Source organism: Aspergillus fischeri, genomic scaffold (assembly GCF_000149645.3).
Source record: "Aspergillus fischeri NRRL 181 1099437636266 genomic scaffold, whole genome shotgun sequence".
Lineage (NCBI taxonomy): Eukaryota > Fungi > Ascomycota > Eurotiomycetes > Eurotiales > Aspergillaceae > Aspergillus > Aspergillus fischeri.
In genome coordinates, this window is record NW_001509760.1 from 2,175,162 (window position 1) to 2,196,539 (window position 21,378).

General features: G+C 55.2%; 8 protein-coding genes across 8 annotated transcripts, besides 4 other annotated features; 3 read left to right on the forward strand and 5 right to left on the reverse strand.

Moving 5' to 3' along the window:
• Positions 1 to 22: 22 nt before the first annotated feature.
• On the forward strand, positions 23 to 2,428 carry NFIA_054290 (mitochondrial intermediate peptidase; the record flags this gene model as incomplete). The annotated part of the gene is made up of 1 exon (XM_001257979.1): positions 23 to 2,428. One exon carries the CDS (start codon positions 23 to 25, stop codon positions 2,426 to 2,428), a length of 2,406 nt encoding a protein of 801 aa, XP_001257980.1.
• Positions 2,214 to 2,254: a microsatellite.
• Positions 2,429 to 3,086: 658 nt separating the features above from the next.
• Positions 3,087 to 3,812, forward strand: NFIA_054300 (uncharacterized protein; the record flags this gene model as incomplete). The annotated part of the gene is made up of 1 exon (XM_001257980.1): positions 3,087 to 3,812. One exon carries the CDS (start codon positions 3,087 to 3,089, stop codon positions 3,810 to 3,812), a length of 726 nt encoding a protein of 241 aa, XP_001257981.1.
• A 286-nt stretch (positions 3,813 to 4,098) lies between these two features.
• Positions 4,099 to 7,887, reverse strand: NFIA_054310 (M protein repeat protein; the record flags this gene model as incomplete). The annotated part of the gene is made up of 3 exons (XM_001257981.1): positions 4,099 to 4,222; positions 4,283 to 4,353; positions 4,438 to 7,887. The coding sequence occupies 3 exons, from the start codon at positions 7,885 to 7,887 to the stop codon at positions 4,099 to 4,101; spliced, it is 3,645 nt and encodes a 1,214-aa protein (XP_001257982.1).
• Positions 7,888 to 9,126: 1,239 nt separating this feature from the next.
• On the reverse strand, positions 9,127 to 11,241 carry NFIA_054320 (uncharacterized protein; the record flags this gene model as incomplete). The annotated part of the gene is made up of 1 exon (XM_001257982.1): positions 9,127 to 11,241. One exon carries the CDS (start codon positions 11,239 to 11,241, stop codon positions 9,127 to 9,129), a length of 2,115 nt encoding a protein of 704 aa, XP_001257983.1.
• Positions 10,194 to 10,250: a microsatellite.
• Positions 10,194 to 10,255: a microsatellite.
• Positions 10,200 to 10,254: a microsatellite.
• A 295-nt stretch (positions 11,242 to 11,536) lies between the features above and the next one.
• Positions 11,537 to 13,053, forward strand: NFIA_054330 (phosphotyrosyl phosphatase activator; the record flags this gene model as incomplete). Its single annotated transcript, XM_001257983.1, has 2 exons — positions 11,537 to 12,165; positions 12,213 to 13,053. 2 exons carry the CDS (start codon positions 11,537 to 11,539, stop codon positions 13,051 to 13,053), a joined length of 1,470 nt encoding a protein of 489 aa, XP_001257984.1.
• Positions 13,054 to 13,230: 177 nt separating this feature from the next.
• NFIA_054340 (Saf4/Yju2 family protein) lies at positions 13,231 to 14,368 on the reverse strand (the record flags this gene model as incomplete). The annotated part of the gene is made up of 2 exons (XM_001257984.1): positions 13,231 to 14,224; positions 14,352 to 14,368. The coding sequence occupies 2 exons, from the start codon at positions 14,366 to 14,368 to the stop codon at positions 13,231 to 13,233; spliced, it is 1,011 nt and encodes a 336-aa protein (XP_001257985.1).
• A 285-nt stretch (positions 14,369 to 14,653) lies between these two features.
• Positions 14,654 to 17,367, reverse strand: NFIA_054350 (beta-glucosidase; the record flags this gene model as incomplete). Its single annotated transcript, XM_001257985.1, has 3 exons — positions 14,654 to 16,234; positions 16,284 to 16,535; positions 16,591 to 17,367. The coding sequence occupies 3 exons, from the start codon at positions 17,365 to 17,367 to the stop codon at positions 14,654 to 14,656; spliced, it is 2,610 nt and encodes an 869-aa protein (XP_001257986.1).
• Positions 17,368 to 18,797: 1,430 nt separating this feature from the next.
• NFIA_054360 (alkaline phosphatase D family protein) lies at positions 18,798 to 21,031 on the reverse strand (the record flags this gene model as incomplete). The annotated part of the gene is made up of 8 exons (XM_001257986.1): positions 18,798 to 19,399; positions 19,449 to 19,705; positions 19,756 to 19,894; positions 19,942 to 20,096; positions 20,152 to 20,184; positions 20,240 to 20,309; positions 20,365 to 20,524; positions 20,579 to 21,031. 8 exons carry the CDS (start codon positions 21,029 to 21,031, stop codon positions 18,798 to 18,800), a joined length of 1,869 nt encoding a protein of 622 aa, XP_001257987.1.
• Between the last annotated feature and the right edge of the window lie 347 nt (positions 21,032 to 21,378).

Here is a 21,378-nt window from a genome sequence, read left to right on the forward strand (position 1 = left end):
ATTTCTGCCTGGTCTACTCGCCATGAAAGACCAACTCCTGGTGCCTCTACGGCGTAGGCCATGGACATGCCGAAAGTGCCTACAACGCCTACAGCTACTACCCCAGCACCAGACTCGCCGCTCCTTTGAGACGGCAGCATCACCGTTCCCTCGACAGCTAGATTCTCTTCCGGCGGATTACTCACGGACAAAAACCGTCGACGATGATACGCTTCGCCGAGTGTTCGACTCCCAGCAGTTCTGGCGCGAGTTCTCGCAGCAGCGGTCGGCCCAGCCCAAACCGACGGGATTAGTCCAGAACCAATACCTGACGAGTCCGGATGGCTTCCGGACGTTCGCCAACGTATCGCTGCAGAAATGCCAGGCGATCGTGTCCAAGGTGCTGGCGGCTTCGACCCTCGAAGAATACCGGACGATGGCGCGGGATCTGGACCGGCTGAGCGACCTGCTGTGTCGCGTGATTGATCTATCTGATTTCATCCGGGTGATCCATCCCGACCCACAGGTGCAGGAGGCGGCGACGCAGGCGTACGCGCTCATGTTCGAGTACATGAATGTGCTCAACACGACGACGGGGCTCAACGACCAGCTGAAAAAGGCGGCGGCGAACCCCGAGGTGACATCGCAGTGGTCAGACGAGGAGAAGATCGTGGCGCAGATTCTGATCAAGGATTTCTCCAATTCGGCGATCCATATGCCGCCGCATGAACGACAGCGGTTTGTGAACCTGTCCAACGATATCAGCCAGCTGGGCTCGAGTTTCGTCAATGGTGCCGAGCCGGCCAAGTCGCACGTCAGTGTTGCTACCAACAATCTGCGGGGATTAGATCCGATCCTGGTGCAGCAGATCAAGCGGTGGAATCGGACAGCGGCGGTCCCGACGACGGGAATGATCCCGCGGCTGGCGTTGCGATCGGTGCATGACGAGAACGTGCGTAGGGAGGTTTATCTAGCCAGCCGAACGTCGAGCAAGCGACAGCTCCATCGGCTGGAGGAGTTGCTCCTCAAACGAGCGGAGCTGGCGAAGCTGTCAGGCTATGAGAGTTTCGCGCACATGACCCTCAGCGACAAGATGGCCAAGAGTCCCGAGGCGGTCTCGAATTTTTTGACGGCTCTCGTGGATAGCAATCGGAAGCTGGTCCGGGAGGAACTGTCGCAGCTGCAAGCCATGAAGGGCGCCCCGCTGCAGCCCTGGGATCACGCGTATTACGTCCACCAACGAGTGATGCAATATTCGCAGGCGCGACGGTCCCGCGAGCTGAGTGCGGTTCCCGAGTTTTTCTCGCTGGGAACCGTCATGCAGGGTCTGTCGCGACTGTTTGACCGGCTGTACGGCGTGCGGCTGGTGCCCCAGGAGCCCGCTCCGGGGGAGACGTGGAACCCGGACGTACGCCGGCTGGATGTGGTGGACGAGTCGGGCCGACACATTGCGGTCATCTACTGCGATCTATTCTCGCGACCCAACAAGCACCCGAACCCGGCACACTTTACATTGCGCTGCTCGCGCGAGATCTCAACGGAGGAAGTAGCCGAGTGCGCCTCGCTGGACCAGTCGTCGCACCCGAACGACGGGATGGCGACGGCGGTGGACCCGGTTACCAAGACGCTGCGGCAGCTGCCGACGATCGCGCTGGTGTGCGATTTCTCGGAGCCCGGGACGAACGGCGGGGGCCGTCCGTCGCTGCTGAGCGAGCACAGTGTGCGCACGCTGTTCCACGAGATGGGCCACGCGGTGCACTCGATCCTGGGCCAGACACGGCTGCAATCGATTTCGGGGACGCGGTGCGCCACAGACTTTGCGGAACTGCCATCAGTGCTGATGGAGCACTTCGCGACGGCGCCGTCGGTGCTGGCGCTGTACGCACGGCACTGGCGGACGGACGAGCCGCTGTCGGAGGGGATGATTCGGAGCATGGAGCGCGACCGCACGGCACACGGGTCGATCTACGGAGCGGTCGAGAACGAGGCGCAGATCCTGATGGCGCTGGTCGACCAGGCGTACCACTCGCGGCCAGCGGACGGCGGCCGCATCGACAGCACAGCCCTCTACCAGCAGGTCTCGCAGCAGCACTCGAGCCTGCCGGAGCCCGCGGATGTGACGCCGCCGACGTCCTGGCAAGGGTTCTTCGGGCATCTCTACGGCTACGGGGCCACGTACTACAGCTACATCTTCGACCGGGCGATCGCCAACAAACTCTGGGTCGATGTGTTCGGGGCGGGCCGGCAGGCGGTCGACCGGGCGGCGGGCGAGCGGTACAAGAACGAGGTGCTGCGGTGGGGAGGCGGACGCAGCGGATGGGAATGCGTCGCAGGAGCGCTTGGCAGTGCGAATGAGTCGAATGCAGACGGACGGCTGGTCGAGGGAGGAGATGAGGCGATGCGGGAGGTGGGTAGATGGGGATTGGGAAGAGACGGTGTATCTGGATAGACATAGTCTACGGAGTACTAAATACCTGTACATGTACCAGTACATACATAGCCAAACACACTACGTAAGTTATACCTATTAAACGATAATCACTCAAGAAATACAAAGTGAGGAAGCAGCTGCAGTGTAACCCTGATCCTGTGACCTAAATAGCGAGATTAGTACTCAACAGCGACTGGACAGGTTTTATCGCTCCGTCTCCGGTCTCACACGACCGGATCCACCATCTTCCTGGAAAAGATCCCACTAGCTGCTAATGCTAATGCCCAGAAACTATGTTCAACGGTCCGTGGTTCATTCCTCCAAGGCGCTACACAAGCCACTGTCCTCACTCGGCTGTAGGTTGACGGTTAGGAGTTCATGCAGCTATATCCGTCCCCTGTACTCCGGACCCCCGTACCACTCCACTATATAGATAGCATGTGCTCCCATCTATATCCCCTCGGTTCACTTCCTTCAAATTAATATATTGTATAGACATGGGATGAGTTAATATCAGCGTACATTCCTATTGTCGACTCACCTTGGGCTCTCTCATTCTCATCTCATTCCTATCCTACAGTCCTACTAGGCAACTATATATAGATGCCCCGTCTATAGGTATATACTCTATACTATACCACCACACTCTCACCAGGTCAAAGAGAGAGAAAGGAAAATGCCCGAAATCCTCCTCCCAGACACCTCATCCATCACCTCCTCAACAGCCTCCTCTCTCCTCCTCTACACCAACCACCAACACCAAACAACCCTCACCAGACGCAAATCCCTCCCTCTCCGCCGCTTATCAGTCTGGCTCTCCCGCCGTATCTCCAAGCAGGGATTAAACGCCACGTACGATAACACTCATCACACTCTGACTCACGATGAAAACTACACCGACTATGACGCCCAAAAAGTCACGTCCGACCTTAGCCTCAACCGTGAACGTGAACATGAACACGACCGCAAGATAAAAGAATACGAGGCCGAGCGCAATCTCTCCGAATCCTATGCGGCGTATTGTCGCGCTTTCACGTCTGCGGGCGAGCACCTCTACCACCAGAAACGCAGGACGTGGATGATGGACGGGGAGGCGGATCTGACGATGATTTCGGAGGATTCTGTCCATGGACGTGGACATGGACATGGACATCCCGAGGAGGATGAGGAGGATGAGGGAGGTGTCCTTGACGAACCATCATCCAAAGCTGTACCCTCACCCGACACCGAACTAGAACTAGAACTAGAACTGGGGCTATCGCCGCCGCCTCATATCCTCACGCCGTCGCTGTACGCTGAGATGCGTCGCGTGGCCAGCGACAAGAAACAGGCCAGGAAACGGCTCCGGGAACGCCGGTTGTGGTCGTGGTTCACTTGGATTCGTCAACGCGAGTCTCATTGATCCGATTATTTGAGTTTGGTGGTGGCTCAGGCATTCGTTCAGTTCAGCAGTTGACTCTCGACATTGGCTTACGTTGGCTTACATTGCTTATCATGATACCCAATCCGCCGAATCATCTTGCGCAGTAGAACCATAATGATAATAAATTTAGACACTAGACTTCTCTTCATCTGGACGCATCAAGTATGAACAGGGTATCCTGAGCATCGTATTACATACATACATACAACCAATCAATACAAAGGAAATAGTCCTTCCGAAATCACTCTTCCGTCCTCTCGCGCACTCAGGACGATCGCTCCCCACTGCGGCTCTCAAAGCTGCTCAGTCGTTCCAGCTGAGGCGTCGACGCCTGGCTCCGACGGTCCGGCGTTGTGCGTCGCGATAGCTGAGTGAGCTCGCCAATGAGTCTAGACAACATTAGATCAATGTCTTCCTAGCTAAAGTGAGGGGGGGGGGGGGGGGCATACCTGCGGTGTTCGTCGTACCAGTCATCGTTGGCCGTCCGTATATGTTTAAGCTGTTCCTGAATGCTTGCCATCTAGGTCCACCGCATTAGTATCACGTCAAATACTGGGAACGGACACCCCGGGTGGATGCCCCGAGTAAACAACGGGTCTCCCACCGTTCCCTCTATGGATGATCCAAGGTCCTCACCTTCCGCAGCGGCTGTCGGACCACTCTCTTCACTTTTGTTCGTGTTCGCCCCATCTTCCGCCGCCCAGCGGCTTCCTTCCAAGCCCACGCTGCCTTTGCCGCTGTCCCTGTCCGCCTTGAGCGCTGCCAGTTCGGCCTCCAGTTCACGCACGCGCTTGCGGTTGGCCGAAATGGCCGAGTCCACCTCGCCCAGTTGGTTCAGCAGCGACATGTTGCGCTCGATCTGGTCGTTCAGGTCCTTCTCGCCCTGCGACAGCTTTTCCTCCATCGTCCGCGTCTGCGACTTGAACTGCTCCAGCTCGCCGCTGACCGCTTCGTGGCTGGCCTGCAGCTGCGACAGTTCCTCCTGCGACGCAGACAGCTGGTTCAGGACCCGCTCCAGCTCCGTCTTGATGCTCTCGGACGCAGCAGCCGACTTGGTCAACTCGTCCACTTGGCTGGTCGCCGCCGCATAGCGGGCCTCCAACTCCTTCTTCTCCGCTTCCAACTGGGTCAGCGCGGTGCTGTGCTGGCTCGCCAGCGCTTCCTTGGAAGCCACGGCCTTGTCCGCGTCCATCAGCTTCTGCTCGAGATCGGCCACCGTCGCCCTCAGACCATCGATCAGAGAGGTGTCCTGCAACGCAGCACGGGCTTGCTCAAGCTGCTCCTGGACCTCCGCGAGGGTGGTGTCATGCAACTTTTGCAGCTCATCCAACTTGGCCTTGTGGGAGGATTCGAGTTCGGACCGGAGGCTGGACAGCTTCTCTTCCTGGAGAGTGAGCAGCTGTTCAATCGCCTTGCTGTGCTCGGCATCAGCTTCGGCAGCTTTGGATGCCTGTGATGCCTCGAGTTCCGCAAGGAGCTTGGCCTTGGTCTCTTCAAAGTCCTTCCGGAGATCCGCAATTTCCTTCTCGCGCAGCTCCGTCTGCGAGCTGATCTCGCCAGCATGGCGTTCCAACGTGCTCTTCAGCTCCGCCTCTAGCTTTGCAACCTTTTCAGCGTGAGACGTTTCCAGATCCTGGTTCGCTGCAAGCAGCTCATCATGCTTAGCCTGGAGCGCGCTCAGCACACTCTCATGAGACCCAGCCGCCTCGCTCTTCGCCTTTTCGAGCGCCGCAGCGTGCTCCGCCTTCAACGCCTCCAAAGCTTGTGCGTGTCTCTCGGCAACGGCAACCGCCTCCTTGAGTTGCTCCTCAAGAGCCTTCTCCGAGGAAGCCGCCTTCTCTTTCAGATCCCTCAGCTGCTCATCCTTCTCGGCGTCCTTGGCCTTGAGCTTGGTTTCAAAATCAGTGAGGTTCTGGTGCAAGGCTTCGGCTTCTGCCTGTTTGCTCTGGACCTCCTCAACCAGAGACTGGATCTCGCCCTGTCCGGTCGACAGCTGCGACTCCAACGCGCCGACCTTCTCCTTGAGCGACTCGATCTCTTGGACGGCAACGGCCTGGGCTGAGCTGACGCTAGCCTCCAGCGCTTGCCGAGCTTCACCCAGCGCCTGCTCCGATGCGTTCAGCTTGTCCTGAAGGGCTTTCAATTCGGCTTGATGTGCCGCGTTGAGCTCACCGATGGCTTCTTCCCTGCCTTTTTGCGCTGCGGCTTCGGCAGCATCCAATTCCTCGCGCAGCTTCTGAAGCTCCTCAGAGCGCATGGAACCGGCAGATTCAGCCGCCTGCTTCGCTACAGCCAATTCCTGGGCCTGAGCAGCAGCGGCCGAGGCCAGAGCCTCCTCGTGTTCAGCCTTGAGCTTGGCGACCGCGGCCTCGTGAGTGGCCTCTAATTCAGCAATCTTCTCATTCAATTCCTTGGCAGCAGCCTCGCGAGCCTCCTGAAGCTCTTCCTGCAACTTTGCAACAGCTTGCTTGAGCTCAGCAACTTCCTTGTCCTTCTCGGCAAGCCGAAGATTAGTCTCCTCACTGCTTTGGCTCGTGGTAGATTCAGCTTGGGCAAGTTTGGCCTCTAGATCGGCGACCTTCTCGTCCAGCGCGGAGACGGATTGCTTGGCGGACTCTTCAGCCGCACGAACCTCCTGTTCTTTGGCGCTGTTCAGTTTCTCCATCTCCATGTTGAGGTTCTCAATCACCTGGTCGCGCCCCTTGAGCTCCCGGTCCAAGCTGTCGAGCGCCAATGCCTTCTCCTCCTGTAACTTCTGAGTGGCTTCCTCAAGCCCATTCTTTTGCGATTCGAGTTGGGCCTGGAGGGCGGCAATCTGGTCAGCGTAACCGGCCGCAATGGCTTTTTGTTCAGCGAGTTCCTTCTCCAGCGCCTCAAGCTGAGACTGGTGGGACTGCTTCAACTCCTCAAGTGCCGCTCTAGTCTTGTCGTCCCCGTCCTGAGCGGCTGCTTTGGCGGCATTGTCCAGGTCCTGCAGGGACTTTTCTTCCAGCTCCTTGCGCTTGGTCTCTGCCTCGTCCAATTGAGCCTGCAGAGCTTGGAGTTGCTCGGCATGTTCAGCGGCCAGCTTTGCCGTCTCGGCAGCGTGTTCCTCCCGCAGGGCGCTGGCGACTTCATCGTCGTTTTCTTTGGGCGCTCCCTCCTGAGACACCGACAGCTGAGAAAGCTTCTCGTTCACGGTCTCCAGCTCCGCCTTGAGACTGGCGACAGTCGCCTCACTTTCGGACAGCTTGTTTTGCAGCGACTGCAGTTTCTCCGCCTCATCGTCGGAAACCTTGATGGCGGTGCTCAGTCGTTTCGAGGCCGTCGTAGTAGGGCGTGTAGCCGTAGCCGTGGGTCGGGTTGCAGGTCGGGCCGCGGTCGTGCTCGTGCTGTTGGATGTACGAGAAGTGCTGGACACGCCAGTTGGTTTTGTGGCAGGTTTAGTGGATGAAGCGGTACCAGGACGCGTAGCGGTGCTCCGTGATGCGGTGGTGCCGGCAATGCTCGAGCGACGATCCAAAGTGGACGTAGTAGTCTTCGGTGGAGCCCTAGAGGAAGTAGTGCCGACCAAGGACATGCGCTTGGCCGAGCCCGAGATTCCTCTCCTTTCGTCGCCAGAGCTCGCGACCGACCTCGTCTTCTCATCCGCGGAGCTGCTCACCGAGGGGCGAGACCGGTGGGAGGCGGTTGTCGAAGTGCTCAGCGGTTTACGGACAGTACCGGAGGTGGTAGGACGAGTTGGGGGCTTGCTGAGCGTACTGCCGTTGGCCGCAGCTCGCGCGGTGGACGCTGCGGTCTTGGTAGCGCCGGAAACAGAGCTCGGACGTTTGGCAGCTGCCGTTCCAGACAACGGACGCTTTGTGGTTGTAGTGGTCTTTTCGGGCGAAGACTTGATATTCTCCTTGTCTCTGATAGAAGCATCGGGGCTTCTAACGGGTCCCTCGCTGCCGGACAGGATGGTAGAGTCGACGGGAGTAGCAGGGGGTGCCATTTCAGCGTCAACCTCGGCCGAAGGGGGCGCATCAGCGGGCGCAGGGGCAGGAGCAGGGACAGGTTCTTCTGTGGAAGCCATTATGGATGTTGGTAGGCCTGGGACCGTACCTAGAAGCAAGTCTGTTAGCTCTGAGAGATACTAGAGTAGCAACCGATTTATGGGAATCCATGCAAGATCATCAGTGCAGAAGTGATTGATGCTTTGCAGACAGACACCAGAGACAGACAACGCAGCAATCAGCTAATGACACCTCACCACAGCTAGCGAATTGCTTCCCGAAGAGATCTGCAGGTAGAGGCAGCTGCGATGCGAGGTGGACGTGTGGCCCCCTATCCGGGGAGGGGGGGGGGTCCTATAGGGCAGCCATAAAGGAAAGGAGATGACAACTCACTGATTGACGATTCTCCGGACCAATGCGGGATGAAAACGGGATCAAGTGCCCAACTAGAGGGATGAAGCCGTTTAGGTACCTTAGCTTCTACTTAGTAGATAGAGAATTGGAGGTGAACGGTGTCGGCAGTAGGGGGTATGATTGGCCAACAACACAACCCGGCCAAAACAAAGAAACAGACAGACAGAGAAGAATTAACGAAGAAGAATTGCAAGATTAAAGAGGGTATAAAGAATTTTATGACAGGAAAGGAGAAGCAGACAGGTGAGACATGCGACAATTAATGGATGAGAGAGAGCCAGACGACAGATGTAGGAGAGAGGAGAGTCGAAAGTTCCCTTCCTTTTGCCGACTATTGATTTTAGCAGGAGGAGTGGGGGAAAAAGGCGGAGACTCACGAACGACGATCAGCAGATGGACCTTTGTCTATCTAGATACAGTAAATGATGATGAGATGATTGCTTTCAGCTGATGAAATTATATCATTAGTAGTATTTGTTCCTATATGATTGTTCTGTCTCTTGTATAGCATCATGGTCGTGTCGAAACATCTGCCCTGTGTGTTGCTACGCGCCCGACCGCACCAAAACAAAACAAACAATCTGTGGATCGGTTGACTTGGATGATCCATGGGTCCGAGAGAGTTGAAACTATATCTACATAACAAAAAGGGGGTATCGAAAGGCAAAACGACAAGACAAGACAAGAGAATAATCATTGTCAATCCACAGACACCGGACGCTGACCGTCATTCACACTCAATAACCATTGCCACTGTCGACGCCCTTCTACCGTCCTGAGCTCCTCCTGGATCCGAGGGATAAACCGGTCATGAATCTCTCGAGCTTTCGTCTGAAGCTCCTGTAGACTTCGGTGTCGCAGTCTCTGTCCAAAATGGCAGACCATGCGAATGTAGCGGTCCTGACCTAAGACACCGCAGCCTGGATCAGCATTGATGATGATACTGGCGCTGAAAATATCAGGAACAGCAACTCACCCAGGAACAGCTTCAATCCATCGAGCAGAGCAATCTTCTCATCCTCAGTCCATTCCCTCTTCTTCTCGCCTCTGGAGGCCCCGTCAGTCTCATTCAGGCGTCGTTGTAGCAAGTTGCCTTCCACCGCCTTGATCAGCTCTTGAAGCGGCTTGCGGATGGTTCGACTGTGTACCTTGCACCGTATATATCGCTCGGTGCGCAGGCTGGCAATCCGGTCGCAGAATCGTAGAAGGAGCTTCATCGCCCCGGCAAGATGTCTATAAGCCGACGGAAAGAGTTTCCGGTTGGTGTAGTACCCTTCAAAGCAAAGAAGGATCACTTTGATCATCGTGGAAAAGACCCGGGCTTCAAACTGCTTAACAAGCCGATGCGCCTGTTTCAGCAGCTCATGCGACTCTGCCTGTCTGAGAGACAGATAGTAGACGCTGTCAAGGATCCTGGTCCCTTCATCCAAGATGGCCTCGCGAAGGTCGTCGCACTCACGCAGATTCTCTCGGAGAGGCCCCTGTTGAGATTTGAGTTTCTTGTTGATCTTTCTATATCGTGTACGTAGCTGAGATAATTGTTTGTCGATTGTGCCGAAGGACTCGGCTCGAGAGGGGTCTATATTTTGTCTCAACTCCGATGCTGCCGTCACTATAATATCCCAGTTCTCTTTTTGTTGTCCAAGGTTGGAAGCCTCCGCAAACCAGGCTTTATCCCCCGCATTGTCTCTGACCCTTCTCACCAGAGCTTCGTTTTGTGCATCATCCGAGATCACAGTGTTGGGCCTTGCGACAACAGCAGGACTTTGCGAAGGTTGACGCGAGCTTGTGTGGCTCTCATTGTCATCAGGAGTCGATCGATATGAATGCACTAGCAGCGGCGTTGGCTGTGTGCGTAAAACCTCGACTTGGGGGTTGCGCTGATACTCACCAGTTCGGCGTCTCTTGCTTGGTCTCGCGGTGATAGACGATTCCTCCGGCTGCGTGTCGGGTAAATTTCGACTCGCCCCTGCTTCTGCTTCTTCTTCTTCTTCTTCTTCCTCTTCCTCTTCCTCTTCCTCTTCCTCTTCCTCTGCGTCCGGTTCATAGGAGCTTTCTGATTCAGACTCATCTTGCACAGATTCAGATACCTCTGATAGCTCTGCCGTTCTGTCCCCTTGCTTGTCTCGAGTACTCGCTTCCTTTCTTGAACCACTTTGCACCGGCAGCGACCTTCTGTTCGGCTTTCTTGAGGATTCGTCAACCTCTTTCTGAGCTACTGGAGGCGCAAGGGTATGTCTCCGTGTCGTTCGCGGCGAGGTCAGCTCCTGAGTCAATCTTCGAGTCTGGATGATATGTGTAGACTCTGGCGGCCTGTTAGTGTCCGAGCCTCTCTCATCGTCTTCTTCTCCCAACTCTTCACTTGCTGCTGTATCGGGCGCCCATTCCGGGTCGTCCTCTTGGGCTTCCTGCGCGTCCGTCGTCTTAGATTTCTGAATTCCGAGCTTTTTCGAAGGTGACGTCGACTCCACAGGGTCCTCAGAAGCCCGGTTGCTTTCACCTTCTTGTGCTCCCCTTTCTTCACTGATAGATCCATGGTTCACGTCTGTGCTTCTGTTCTTGTTCACCGACTGGATGAGGTTCGCGCCACCTAACTGCTTATCAATGATTTTATCCAATTCCTCCATTTCAGAATCATCTTCCTCGCTACTTTGCTCGTGCCTATCCTCAATGACACGCGCCAATCTCCGCAATGTCCGGGTCGGAGTATCCTCCACCTGAACCAACTTTCGAGCTCGTTGGGATCGTCTCAGAGAACGGGGCTCGGTCTGTGCATTGCGTCTTGGTCGTGTCTCCTCCTCCGAAAAGTCCGACGGAATATCCCAAATAGCATCGCCCTGCGGAACTTGCGGCGTCCTGCTACCAAATCGATTGATAGGCTGCGATGCTAAACGCCGAACGCGCGGTTTGCTTCTGGATTGGGCGTCCGCGTCGGTGTTGTCCTTGACGCTGTTGACGCGGTTGAGGAAATCAACGGTCCGCGAGGTCAAATCACGTTTGTTCTTTCGCGAGGAACTCATAGAGGACGGCCATTAACTAATTGCACTAGGATGAGAGTTGTATTAGGATATTACTTCGGGTAGTCAGCGTAGAGATGCTTGTTGGTGGTGGATGTCATCCGTGTTGACAGTTGATCCGTCTGTTTTGCGGAGGTCTAGTGTCGTCCGACAGATCAGCGTCATCGCCATACGATCGACCTACATACAGTACTGTCCTCCACAACACCACCTTCAACCATCCAAACTCCTCTTTTTATCCATATTTAATACCGGCCTCTAAAATTACTCCCGACATAATTTCATAGCTAAAATAATCATGGCGAACAGTTTCCCCCTCCGGTTTCTTCCAACCATCGACCCCTCTGCGGGGCACACCTTCATCACCCCCAGCAAGCGAATCCACGAATCTCAAGATGTATCAGAGTTCCTCGTCTCCAAAGCCTACGTCGATATCATGACCTTCCTCCTGCAGCTCAACCGGGCCATGATCCCCGTCAAACTTGCCGACGGCACTGTACAATCCTGGCCGATCAACACAGACGCCGTCGAGTTCTCCGCGCCGGTACGGCAGCTCCAGCAGCTCCTGACAAAACTGGAGGAGTTTCTAGAAGAGGCGCCGCCTGATACCGGCCCGCGGAGGTTTGGGAATATTAGTTTCCGCAGGTGGTACGAGCTCGTGGAGAGCCGAGCCTCGGAGCTACTGGGCGAGTGTTTGTCGTCCGAGCTGCTGCAGGCTAAATCGTCGGATTCCAACGGTGTGACCGCGGAGGCGGAACTCAAAGCGTACTTTTTAGGCAGCTGGGGGAGTCCGCAGAGGCTGGATTATGGGACTGGGCATGAGCTGAGCTTTCTGGCGTTCCTGGCTGGGATATGGAAGCTGAATGGGTTTCCGAAGACGACGCCGGGCGTGGAGGAGAGGGCTATCGTCTTGGGGGTCATACAGCCGTAGGTACGGCCCGAGTGTGATGACTGCAATTGCTGACTTCTTGCAGGTATCTAGAGCTAGTGCGAACCATTATCAAGCGGTACACGCTCGAACCGGCAGGGTCTCATGGCGTTTGGGGACTGGACGACCATTCCTTCATCCCGTACATTCTGGGGTCTGCGCAACTGGCGCCAGCTATTTCAGAAACAGATCCAACTCCTGAAGAAGGCTCGCTTCCAGGTGCTCCATCGCCCAATGGGGTTACCAAAGCACATATTGTCGAACGAGAAAGGTTGACAAATATGTATTTCTCCGCGATTGGCTTCATTTACGACGTCAAGAAAGGACCATTTTGGGAACACAGCCCTATGCTCTACGACATTTCTGGCATTCAGGCTGGTTGGGGGAAAATCAATAAGGTTAGTCTTGTTGCGCTTGCTCGAAATGACCAGTTGCTGATTACTCAGGGTATGATCAAAATGTACAACGCGGAAGTACTATCCAAGTTCCCCGTAGTGCAGCACTTCCCTTTTGGCTCCCTCTTCAGCTGGGACCGCGATCCCAACGCCGTTCCGCCCCCGACGTCCGCTCATACATCTACCGCCCAGTCTCAGTCTAGGGGCCCGGCGGTCCCATCTGCGGGACAGATGCCGCCGTCCGGGACCACGGCTCCCTGGGCAACTGCTACTCAGGCAGCCCCGCCGGTAGGAGCAGGGACCGCCGCGCCATGGGCAGCAAGGAGAGACGGATGCCCGCCCGGAGAACCACCTACTGCCCTTCCCGATACGTCACGACTACCTCCTGGGCCTATGGCCCCTACCAGAGCTCCGTGGGCAGCATCATCAGCCGGGCAGGCACCCGGCGGTGATCCGACCCATGTGCCCACCAAAGCTCCCTGGGCGAAGTAATTACTACCGCAAATCAAAATACGTAATCTTCTCTCTTGTTCTATACCCTTTACCTTTATCAGAAATGAAATCCGTCAACTCTGAAGCAAGTCCAAACCATGTATCTGAGGCGAACTCCGCCGGGTATCATGAAGCAAACGCCGTAGAAATACAGAAAGAATCATCTTCGGTCGTCACTTAGTCACTGTCAGACGCATAGTTGACCAACGCGGGCGGTGCAACCGGTCTATCAGGCTCGACAGGGGCTTCAACTGCGGGTGGTCCATCATCAGCGGCATCCACGCCCTTGGTGGATGCCGTCTTTCTCCTCTTGACCTCTGGCCGCCATGCACTCCCATCCTGGTTGAGAAATGGATCGACCGCAGCCCGCGTATTCCCCGTCAACTCACTGCGAAACAGCGCCTTGCGATCAGCCAGCGTATTTGCGACATCTCGTTTCCCATTCCGCGAGTCGAACAACGGCCGGCGACGCGTGATTTGGGTTGTGTCATCCCCTCGCCCGAAATCCACCATGCCCGCCCGCAGGCTATCCTCCTCGGTCTCCTCCACCAGCTCAATTCCCAAGCTCATCTTATCCCTCAGCGCCTCGGCCTTCGCCTCCACCCCCTCGCGCGCCTTCCGCTCCACCCGGAACGTCCTCCGCAACCGTCTCGACCTCTCATACGGATCCTCCCAGTCTTTATTCTGTCGCCTCTGCAAATCCTCAATCCGCGACCTCTCCGTCTCCGCCCGCCGCTTATCCTCCACCTTTCCCTCCAACCTCGCAAACGCATCCTCCTTCACCTTCCTATCCTCCCCCACCGCAATCTCCCCTATCCCGCCTGCATCCCCGGTATCCCGCTTCCTCCCCCCTTCAACGACAACATACGCCGTATTCGCCGGATCCGTCCGAATCTCAATCCAACCCCCGCACGCCCCATGCTTCATCCGAAAACTATACACCGGCGTCGAGTAGTAGTTCCCGACTTTCTTTTTTTCGGCGTTGAACCGCACCCCTTGCCCGATGAGCGTCTCGTGCGGCTTGCACGTCGTGCACCACACCGCGAAGGGCATCTCGAAGCGTACGATCAAAGCGCCGCTTGAGCGGAGGTGGCGCGCGCGCGCGCCTAGTGGGTGCTTGCCGGCTAGTTTGTTGCCTGTTGTGAGGCCCTCTTGGTCCGGGGGGACGTAGCTGTTATCAGTAGTTAGTTATAGATCCCGCGGGAAGTTAGGTAGCTAGGGCAGGCGACGGACCGTCCCATATCTATAATGACTGTTAGTTATGCCCCGCGTGATGACGGGGTAGTAGGAACGAGTACTCACTGAAGCCCTGCATTTTGGGTTGTATCCGTTAGGACGAGACGTATATCACATTTCAGAATAGGTTGCCAGCCAGGACAGGCTCGGTCGAGGGACTGAAGATCGACCGGTGGTTGTCCTTGATGGATAATACCGTAGTCGGAGAAGGTGGCCGGAAGCTGGAGACGGAGAAGCGGCGAGGGAAAGTATAGTTGTGCATTAGTCAGCAACTACATCACATCGCCTTGTGCAGATTATGCAGTACATACTATAAAAACAGACGTCCAGGATTCAAGGGCCAGGTATATAGAGGAAACTAAGATTATATAACCCTGCAAGCACCTCCAACCTCACACACAGCCCGCATATCCAACACACTCTCCCCAAGCCAGATTTTCACTCCTTCACCCCGAACAGGCGCCTTCCAGTCCTGCACCACCACATCCCAAACACTGATATCCTTGCGGGTGAACTCCATGGTCAAGGTCTCGCTGGCCCCGGGGGCTAGAGTCTTCGTCTTCGCGAACTGCCGCAGCTGGCGAGATGGCGTCTCGCCCAGACTATCTGGTAGTTCGACGTAGAGTTGCGCGACGGCGCGGCCGGGCCGGGTGCCCGTGTTTGTGACTGTGACGCTGACAGCGAAGGCCACGTCGAAGAGGGCCGGGTTGCCTCCTTCTGCGCCGCCGGCGCGCGGGGCAGGCTTGGGGACGGTCGTGTACCCTGCTGGGTAGGGATATGTCTTGCTGGAGTTCTTTGCGGCGCCGGCGGGGTCGTCGAGGTATGGATAGAGGTAGCGCCAGATGCGGTCGAAGTTCTTGGGCCAGGCTACCTCGGAGGGGTTGGGGATGGTGGTGGGGTAGGTTGGGGTTGGGCCTTTGGGGGGCCGAGTCGGCGGGTAGGCGCTGTCGAGTGCGGTGCGGACGGACAGCGTGGGCTGGGAGAAGCTGAAGGTGGTGTAGGACAGCCCGTGGCCGAAGGGATAGCGCGGGGTGATGCTGGATTTGAGGAAGTGGCGGTAGTCGATGTACAGGCCCTCGGTGTGGGTGTCTTGGATCTGGACGATAGGCTGCGAGAGGAGACCCACGCTGGACGGGTAGTCTGATTCGGCGCGTGGGATCGTGTACGGGAGATGGCCGCTGGGGCTGTAGTCGCCGAAGAGGACGTCCGTCAGGGACCAGCCGGCTTCCTGCCCGGGGAGGTGAGCGACTAGGACGGCTTTTACCGACGGCAGGTCGATCCATTCCTCCATAAGGATAGGGCCCACAGTGTGGACGACCACGACGACTTTGGAGAACTTTGCCGCTGCGTCTTTGACAAGCTTGTCACCGTTGTGCCATGCGTTTAGCCCCGCCGAGGTCCGATCCCCTGGATTGCCTTCGACGGTGATATAGTTCTCTCCAGAGTCGGCGCTGATGAACACCACGGCGACATCGCCTGAGCTTACCGCAACGTTAGAGGGAAAATTGTCGGTGATAAAGAAGGCAGCATTGGACGAGATGTTGGCAATGGCTTCCTGCGGTGTGACCAAGTACGGAAGCCTGGATGTGCCACTGCCCCAGCCCATGGTCAACACTCCTTTGTTGCATCCCATATCAGCGCAGGAGTTGAGACCGTCCGGGTTAGGCCCGGCGTCTGTTCCAAAAACCTTTAGAGAGTCGTTCCTCTTCAAAGGGAGGATATTGTCATCATTCTTTAGCAAAGTGATGGCATCTCTCGCGATTGCTCTGGCAGTGATGTTGTGATCGGCCTGCACGTTGACATACTGGTTGACAACGCCGGACGGAGAGAAAAGAGCACCCGGGTACAAAGGTCCCGTCGCATCTTGTGTGTTGCTCGAGAAGTTGGGCAGCGGAAAGTCTCCATCCTGGCCCATCTTGTACCATGTCGCCACGATTCTGGTGACCTGATCATGATCAGCATCTGCAACGAACAGACACGATATGAAAACTTACCATGTCGTTCAGACGTGAAACCGGGACGGAGCCATTCAGGATAGAGTGCGAGAGCTCAGAGCCCCAATAAGCATTCCCTAAAAGCGGTATAGCACCGTCGCCGGGCATGGCCATATCCAGACCAGCCAGGGCCGACGAGACTCCGCCATACTGCCCAAGCCAGTCGGTCATGACGAACCCCTGGAATCCTAGCTCATCCTTCAGGATTTCATTGAGCAGCTTGCTGTTCTGACTACACGCCGAACTGTTCACCTGTCGTCCAACTCATCAGATGGCTTGACGCTAGGACACGAGTGGAGGCACTCACCTCATTGTACGCAGTCATGACGGCGCCAACCCCGGCTCTAATCCCCTCTGCAAATGGCCACAGGTAGAGTTCGTGGAGCGTCCGATCGTCGATATTAGACGAGTATGCCCTTTGACCGATATTACTCATCCGGTACATCTCTTGCTCGTTGCCGATATAGTGTTTGATCGTAGCGATGACCCCCCGGCTCTGGATCCCCTTGATCGTCTGCGCACCGCCAATCGCCTGCAGACTGGGATCCGCGCCGAAGCCTTCCCAATTGCGGCCTCCTCTCGGCTTGCGCCCTATCGGGCCGACTGACGGGCCCAGAAACACGTTAATTCCCTTTCCGCGGAACTCCTCTCCCAGTTCCACACCGCGAGCGTACATGAGGTCTTTGTCAAAGGTCGCGCCGACAGTGATGCCGGCCGGAAACGCGGTGTTGTGATCCGAGTTGCGCACCCCTAAAGGAGAATCTTGAAGACAGAGGTTGGGGATGCCGAACCGCAGCGCACTCCCCGTCTGGCCGACACAGGGACCCATGAAGATGCCCGTCCCGGTCGTCAGATTCACCTTTTCGGCCAAGGTCATGTTTCTCACGACCCTCTGGGCCTTTTCGTAAGCGTCTGCCCAGCTGGATAGCCATCCTCCGTTCGGGGCAGGGTAGTACGGCGGCGAGGAGTATCCAGCAGCGTCTCGTGATTGCAGCTGGGTGGAAACCCGAGACTCAGAGGCAGGAGCCGAAAGTGCCGATGGCACCAGTGAAGCCACAAGGGCTATAGCTGAAAGCACGCGCATGGCTGTGCAGACCGGAAATCTCCCGGGCTCAGCAGGTATGCTTCGGCAAGTACTCAAAGTCAATCGCAGTCGCTATCCACACACATAGCCGTAGTCGAGCTGTCGTATCAAAACCCGCACACAGATTGCGATCGGAACCAGAGATAGATATCGGGCCATGCCGCGCGCCTGAGCAGCAGGCACTAGATATATCACACCATCCAGTCCGTCCATATCAAAGAGGGGAAGGGATATGCAGGCAGCAGAGCAAGCCAGCTCGCCAAGGGCCTCTTGCTTATCAAGTCATGTCATCGTGCATAGAATCCGATCAACCGGACCAAGCCCTCGATTCGGAGCGTTTGCCTATTTCTGACCCTTCACCCCTTGAGTAATGTGGCATGTGCCCTCTCGCACCCGGATCCGGATAAAAAGCATGGTGGTATTGGACTCAACTGCCGCATCTCACTGGACAACAGGGCAAGCTGGCGTCAGTAGCCAAGACGGCGCGGTTCGTCCGTTTCCAAACGAGACCGGTTATAGTCTAGTGGTTTGACGATCTCTCACTGCAAGAAGCAGGCTGACTCGCGGTCATGATTCATCATGAGACCCTCTCGTCTTGCATTCCTGTTCTGCAGGAGTGGATGGGGCTGCAGGAAAATGAGTCCATCTGCTTACCCCACATGCCAGACTCGATCCTCGGCAATGTGTTCCATTGTTCCATCTCATTCTCCACGAGGACAATCTTGCAGACCTCGAGTGAGTTTTTCCGTCACTCCAGGGAGTTCAGCTTTAACAAGTGTAGTGAATGTTGCGTACTACTAATCTTGATCAGGAGTGTTGATCCCTCGCTTAGAGAAGAATCTGACGATCATTTCCCCGCGTTGAAGCCGTCTGACGCAGAGATGGGAATTTGAGTAAGATATTCAGGGGCTCCATGTTGATCACCCCTTCTCGCAAAGAAAAGAGAGCATCATTTGTTATTCTTAGAACATGGATCAATGACGTGTGCCATATCATAAATGATACATTAAGAACAAGGCCTAAAGGTCCGCCAATCAGCTGATATATATAGTGACAAAGATAAGTATTTGAGCCGACGCATCCTAATTATCAGCCGATTCCCTAGACAAAATGGATTCTCCTTGGGGAAATTTGGGTTCTATACGATTCCACCTGTAGAATGGCCTGTTCTACGGGTTTAGCTCGTTTGTGGGTACCATGTTGATGTTGAAAGCTCCCACTCAACCAAAGACAGTAGCTTATTGATTCGACAATTGCAGGTATCTTTTAAGGTAATCATGCTCATAGTATTTCACCCATTGAAGTATAGAACACTTAGTGCACAAAGAATCCACAGGAACAGCCTGAATCACCCCACAGACATAGCGCAAAATCTGCAGTGCTTTCAGATAGTCATTCTACACCAGCAGTCTGACCATATACGCTTCAATCTACTGCCCATAAGTGTTATTCGTCTGGTTGGTAGGAACCAGCTGCCCATTCTTGAGCCATCCGTTGGCCACAGCGCCTCCACCCACAACGCCGTTGGAGTTGCGGTCTAGATGGTTGGCACCGCTCTTGACGGTGAAGTTGGCCAGGGAGATTTCCTCGCCGTTACGCTCCTTGATGTTCGGTAGACCGAAGAAGCGGGCCTCTACTTCCTTAGGCGTGATATGAAGCTCAAAGTATCCGCGGTAGTAGAGCTCCGACCAGTGAAGCTCTTCATTGTCAGTAACGAGAGCCTTCGAGGCCTTGTTGGCATCGGCAATCGTAATGTTCTGTCCGTAGGGAGAGGGGGAGGTGAGTGCAGTCCCGGCAAATTCAACACCAATGGCGCCGGCGCCGGTCGTGGGATCGTACGGCTTGTTGTCGACCCAAGCCACGTCGCTCACCCAGTTGGCATGAGAGTCACCGGCAATCATGATGTTGTTGCCGATCTGGTTGTCGTAGAGGGTTTGGAGTGTCCGGTTCTTGTTGGCCAGATATCCATCCCAGGCGTCGACGTTCAGTGGGTGTTCACTGTTGGCAATGGATTGATTGAGGCGAGAGAAGACTAATTGTATTAGCTTTCACCATTCAGTGAAAAGATCAAGAGGACATACTAATTTGGCTACCAATAATGCGCCAGTGGGCACCTCGGCGAGCCGAATCGATCAAATTACGGTAGAACCAGTTCTCCTGGCGGCTACCCATCAGGGTTCGACCGGCATCGTTGGCAATGTCATAGATATAGTCGGTATTATCGTAGGTATCGGTGATAGAGCGATCATACTGCCTGGTGTCCAGCATGATAAGGTCAACGAGAGAACCGAGCTGGAAGTTTCTCCAAATACGAAGGTTGTCATCCATTTCAACTTGTCTGCGCAGGTTAGTTACTGCGGGAAAAGGGAGTAGCTGTCAGAAGCTGACCTGATCGGCATCCACTCAAAATAGGCACGGACGGCGTTCATCTTGCGTTGGTCAACCGACACTCCGCCATGCGTGAGGAAGGACCCTTCATCGTTGTGGAGCTTGGAAGATCCATCGCGATATGTGTTGTCAGAAACCTCTGTTCTGGTCAGATCTCAGGTCCAAATAAGTTGCAGGAGCGCCTACCGTGGTCGTCCCAAACTGGAATCCAAGCATAGTTCTGGTGACTCAACTGAAGATCCAAATCGGTTCTGTAAGTGGCCAGGCGCTTGCGGTAATCGTAGAGAGAGAAAATGGTTCGGTCCGGTTGAGGAATGCGTCCCAGACTGTTGCCCCAGCCACTGCATAACAGGTCAGTTGCCGGCTTTATGGACTGGGTGAGTAGGAGGTCCATACTATTCGCCGTTTCCATATTCGTAAATGTAGTCACTATTCAAGTCAGCCTGGTATTGTCCCAAGATCATCTTAAATCTTCTGGTCTTACCCTAGATGCACAACGTAGTCTACAGAGTCCTTCCTCACAGTGTTTCCATAGCCGTTGAAGAAACCAAAAGCTAGAGTCTCATTAGTAAAGCGGTACACAGTCAAGAAGTACCAACGAGGACGTACGATAGTTGCTGCAGGAGTACACAGCCAGATTGACGTTATTAACATCATCCTTAGGTGCAGGAGCGGTCTTGGTCCGCCCAATTGGACTCTTGTTGTTCGAATTGCACACGTTGAACTGGTAGTAGTATGTGGTAAACGGCTTCAACTTGGTTGCCTCTACCTATCGGAAAGTAAGCATGATGTGTCGCTCTAAGAATGACATGCTTGTGCTAACCTTGACAGTGTAGTCAATATCAGAGCTGGTGAAGACGGTTCCCTCTGAGACAACTTTCTTCATGCCAGCATCACGAGAAACCTTGTAGTCCAAGCAGACAGGTGCCTTGGAGACTGGCTTGCTCTTGTGCTTGCCCGAGTAGACAGGCACTGGGTTGTACAGAGGAACCAGTCCCGATGTAGTACTGTTGTCATTGACATCATCAAAGCTGGGAGCACATCGTGTCCACAAGATGACGGACTCAGCATAGGGATCACCTGAAGCCACGCCGTGGGTAAAGTTCAATTTAGCAGGATCAAAGGCCGATGTCGGCTCACCCCGCTTGGCTACCTTGCGGATCGAAACCCCCAGTTCAGGGTGGTTGTAAGAGGGACTGCGGTAGTTGAGATTGCCCGCATAGCTAGCGGTGGCAGTCGAGGCCGTCAACAACAGAAGGGACAACGAGTACCACATGGTGACTTTGCCAGTTTCTGAGAGATTCTCTGCTCCGAGGAGACTAGAGAAGACAGCCTGAACGAGGACCAATTTATAGTACCCATATTGAGATGAGATAGCAAGGAGTGCTCCGGATCGTTTGCATTCCCTGTCTTGGGCAACCGACGATTGCACGGCCAGGAAGCAGCGGCCAAGGGCGTAATGTCAAGACAAACGGCATCGTTATCAAAGGAGACCTTGTCATTCGAGAGTACAACTGCGTAAACGTCATTCTGGACTTGGAATGCTCATTACACCGGCGACAAATAGCAGACAGAAGCCAAAGCATGCAGGACCACGAAGCTTTACCTCTGGCTGAAACTCAA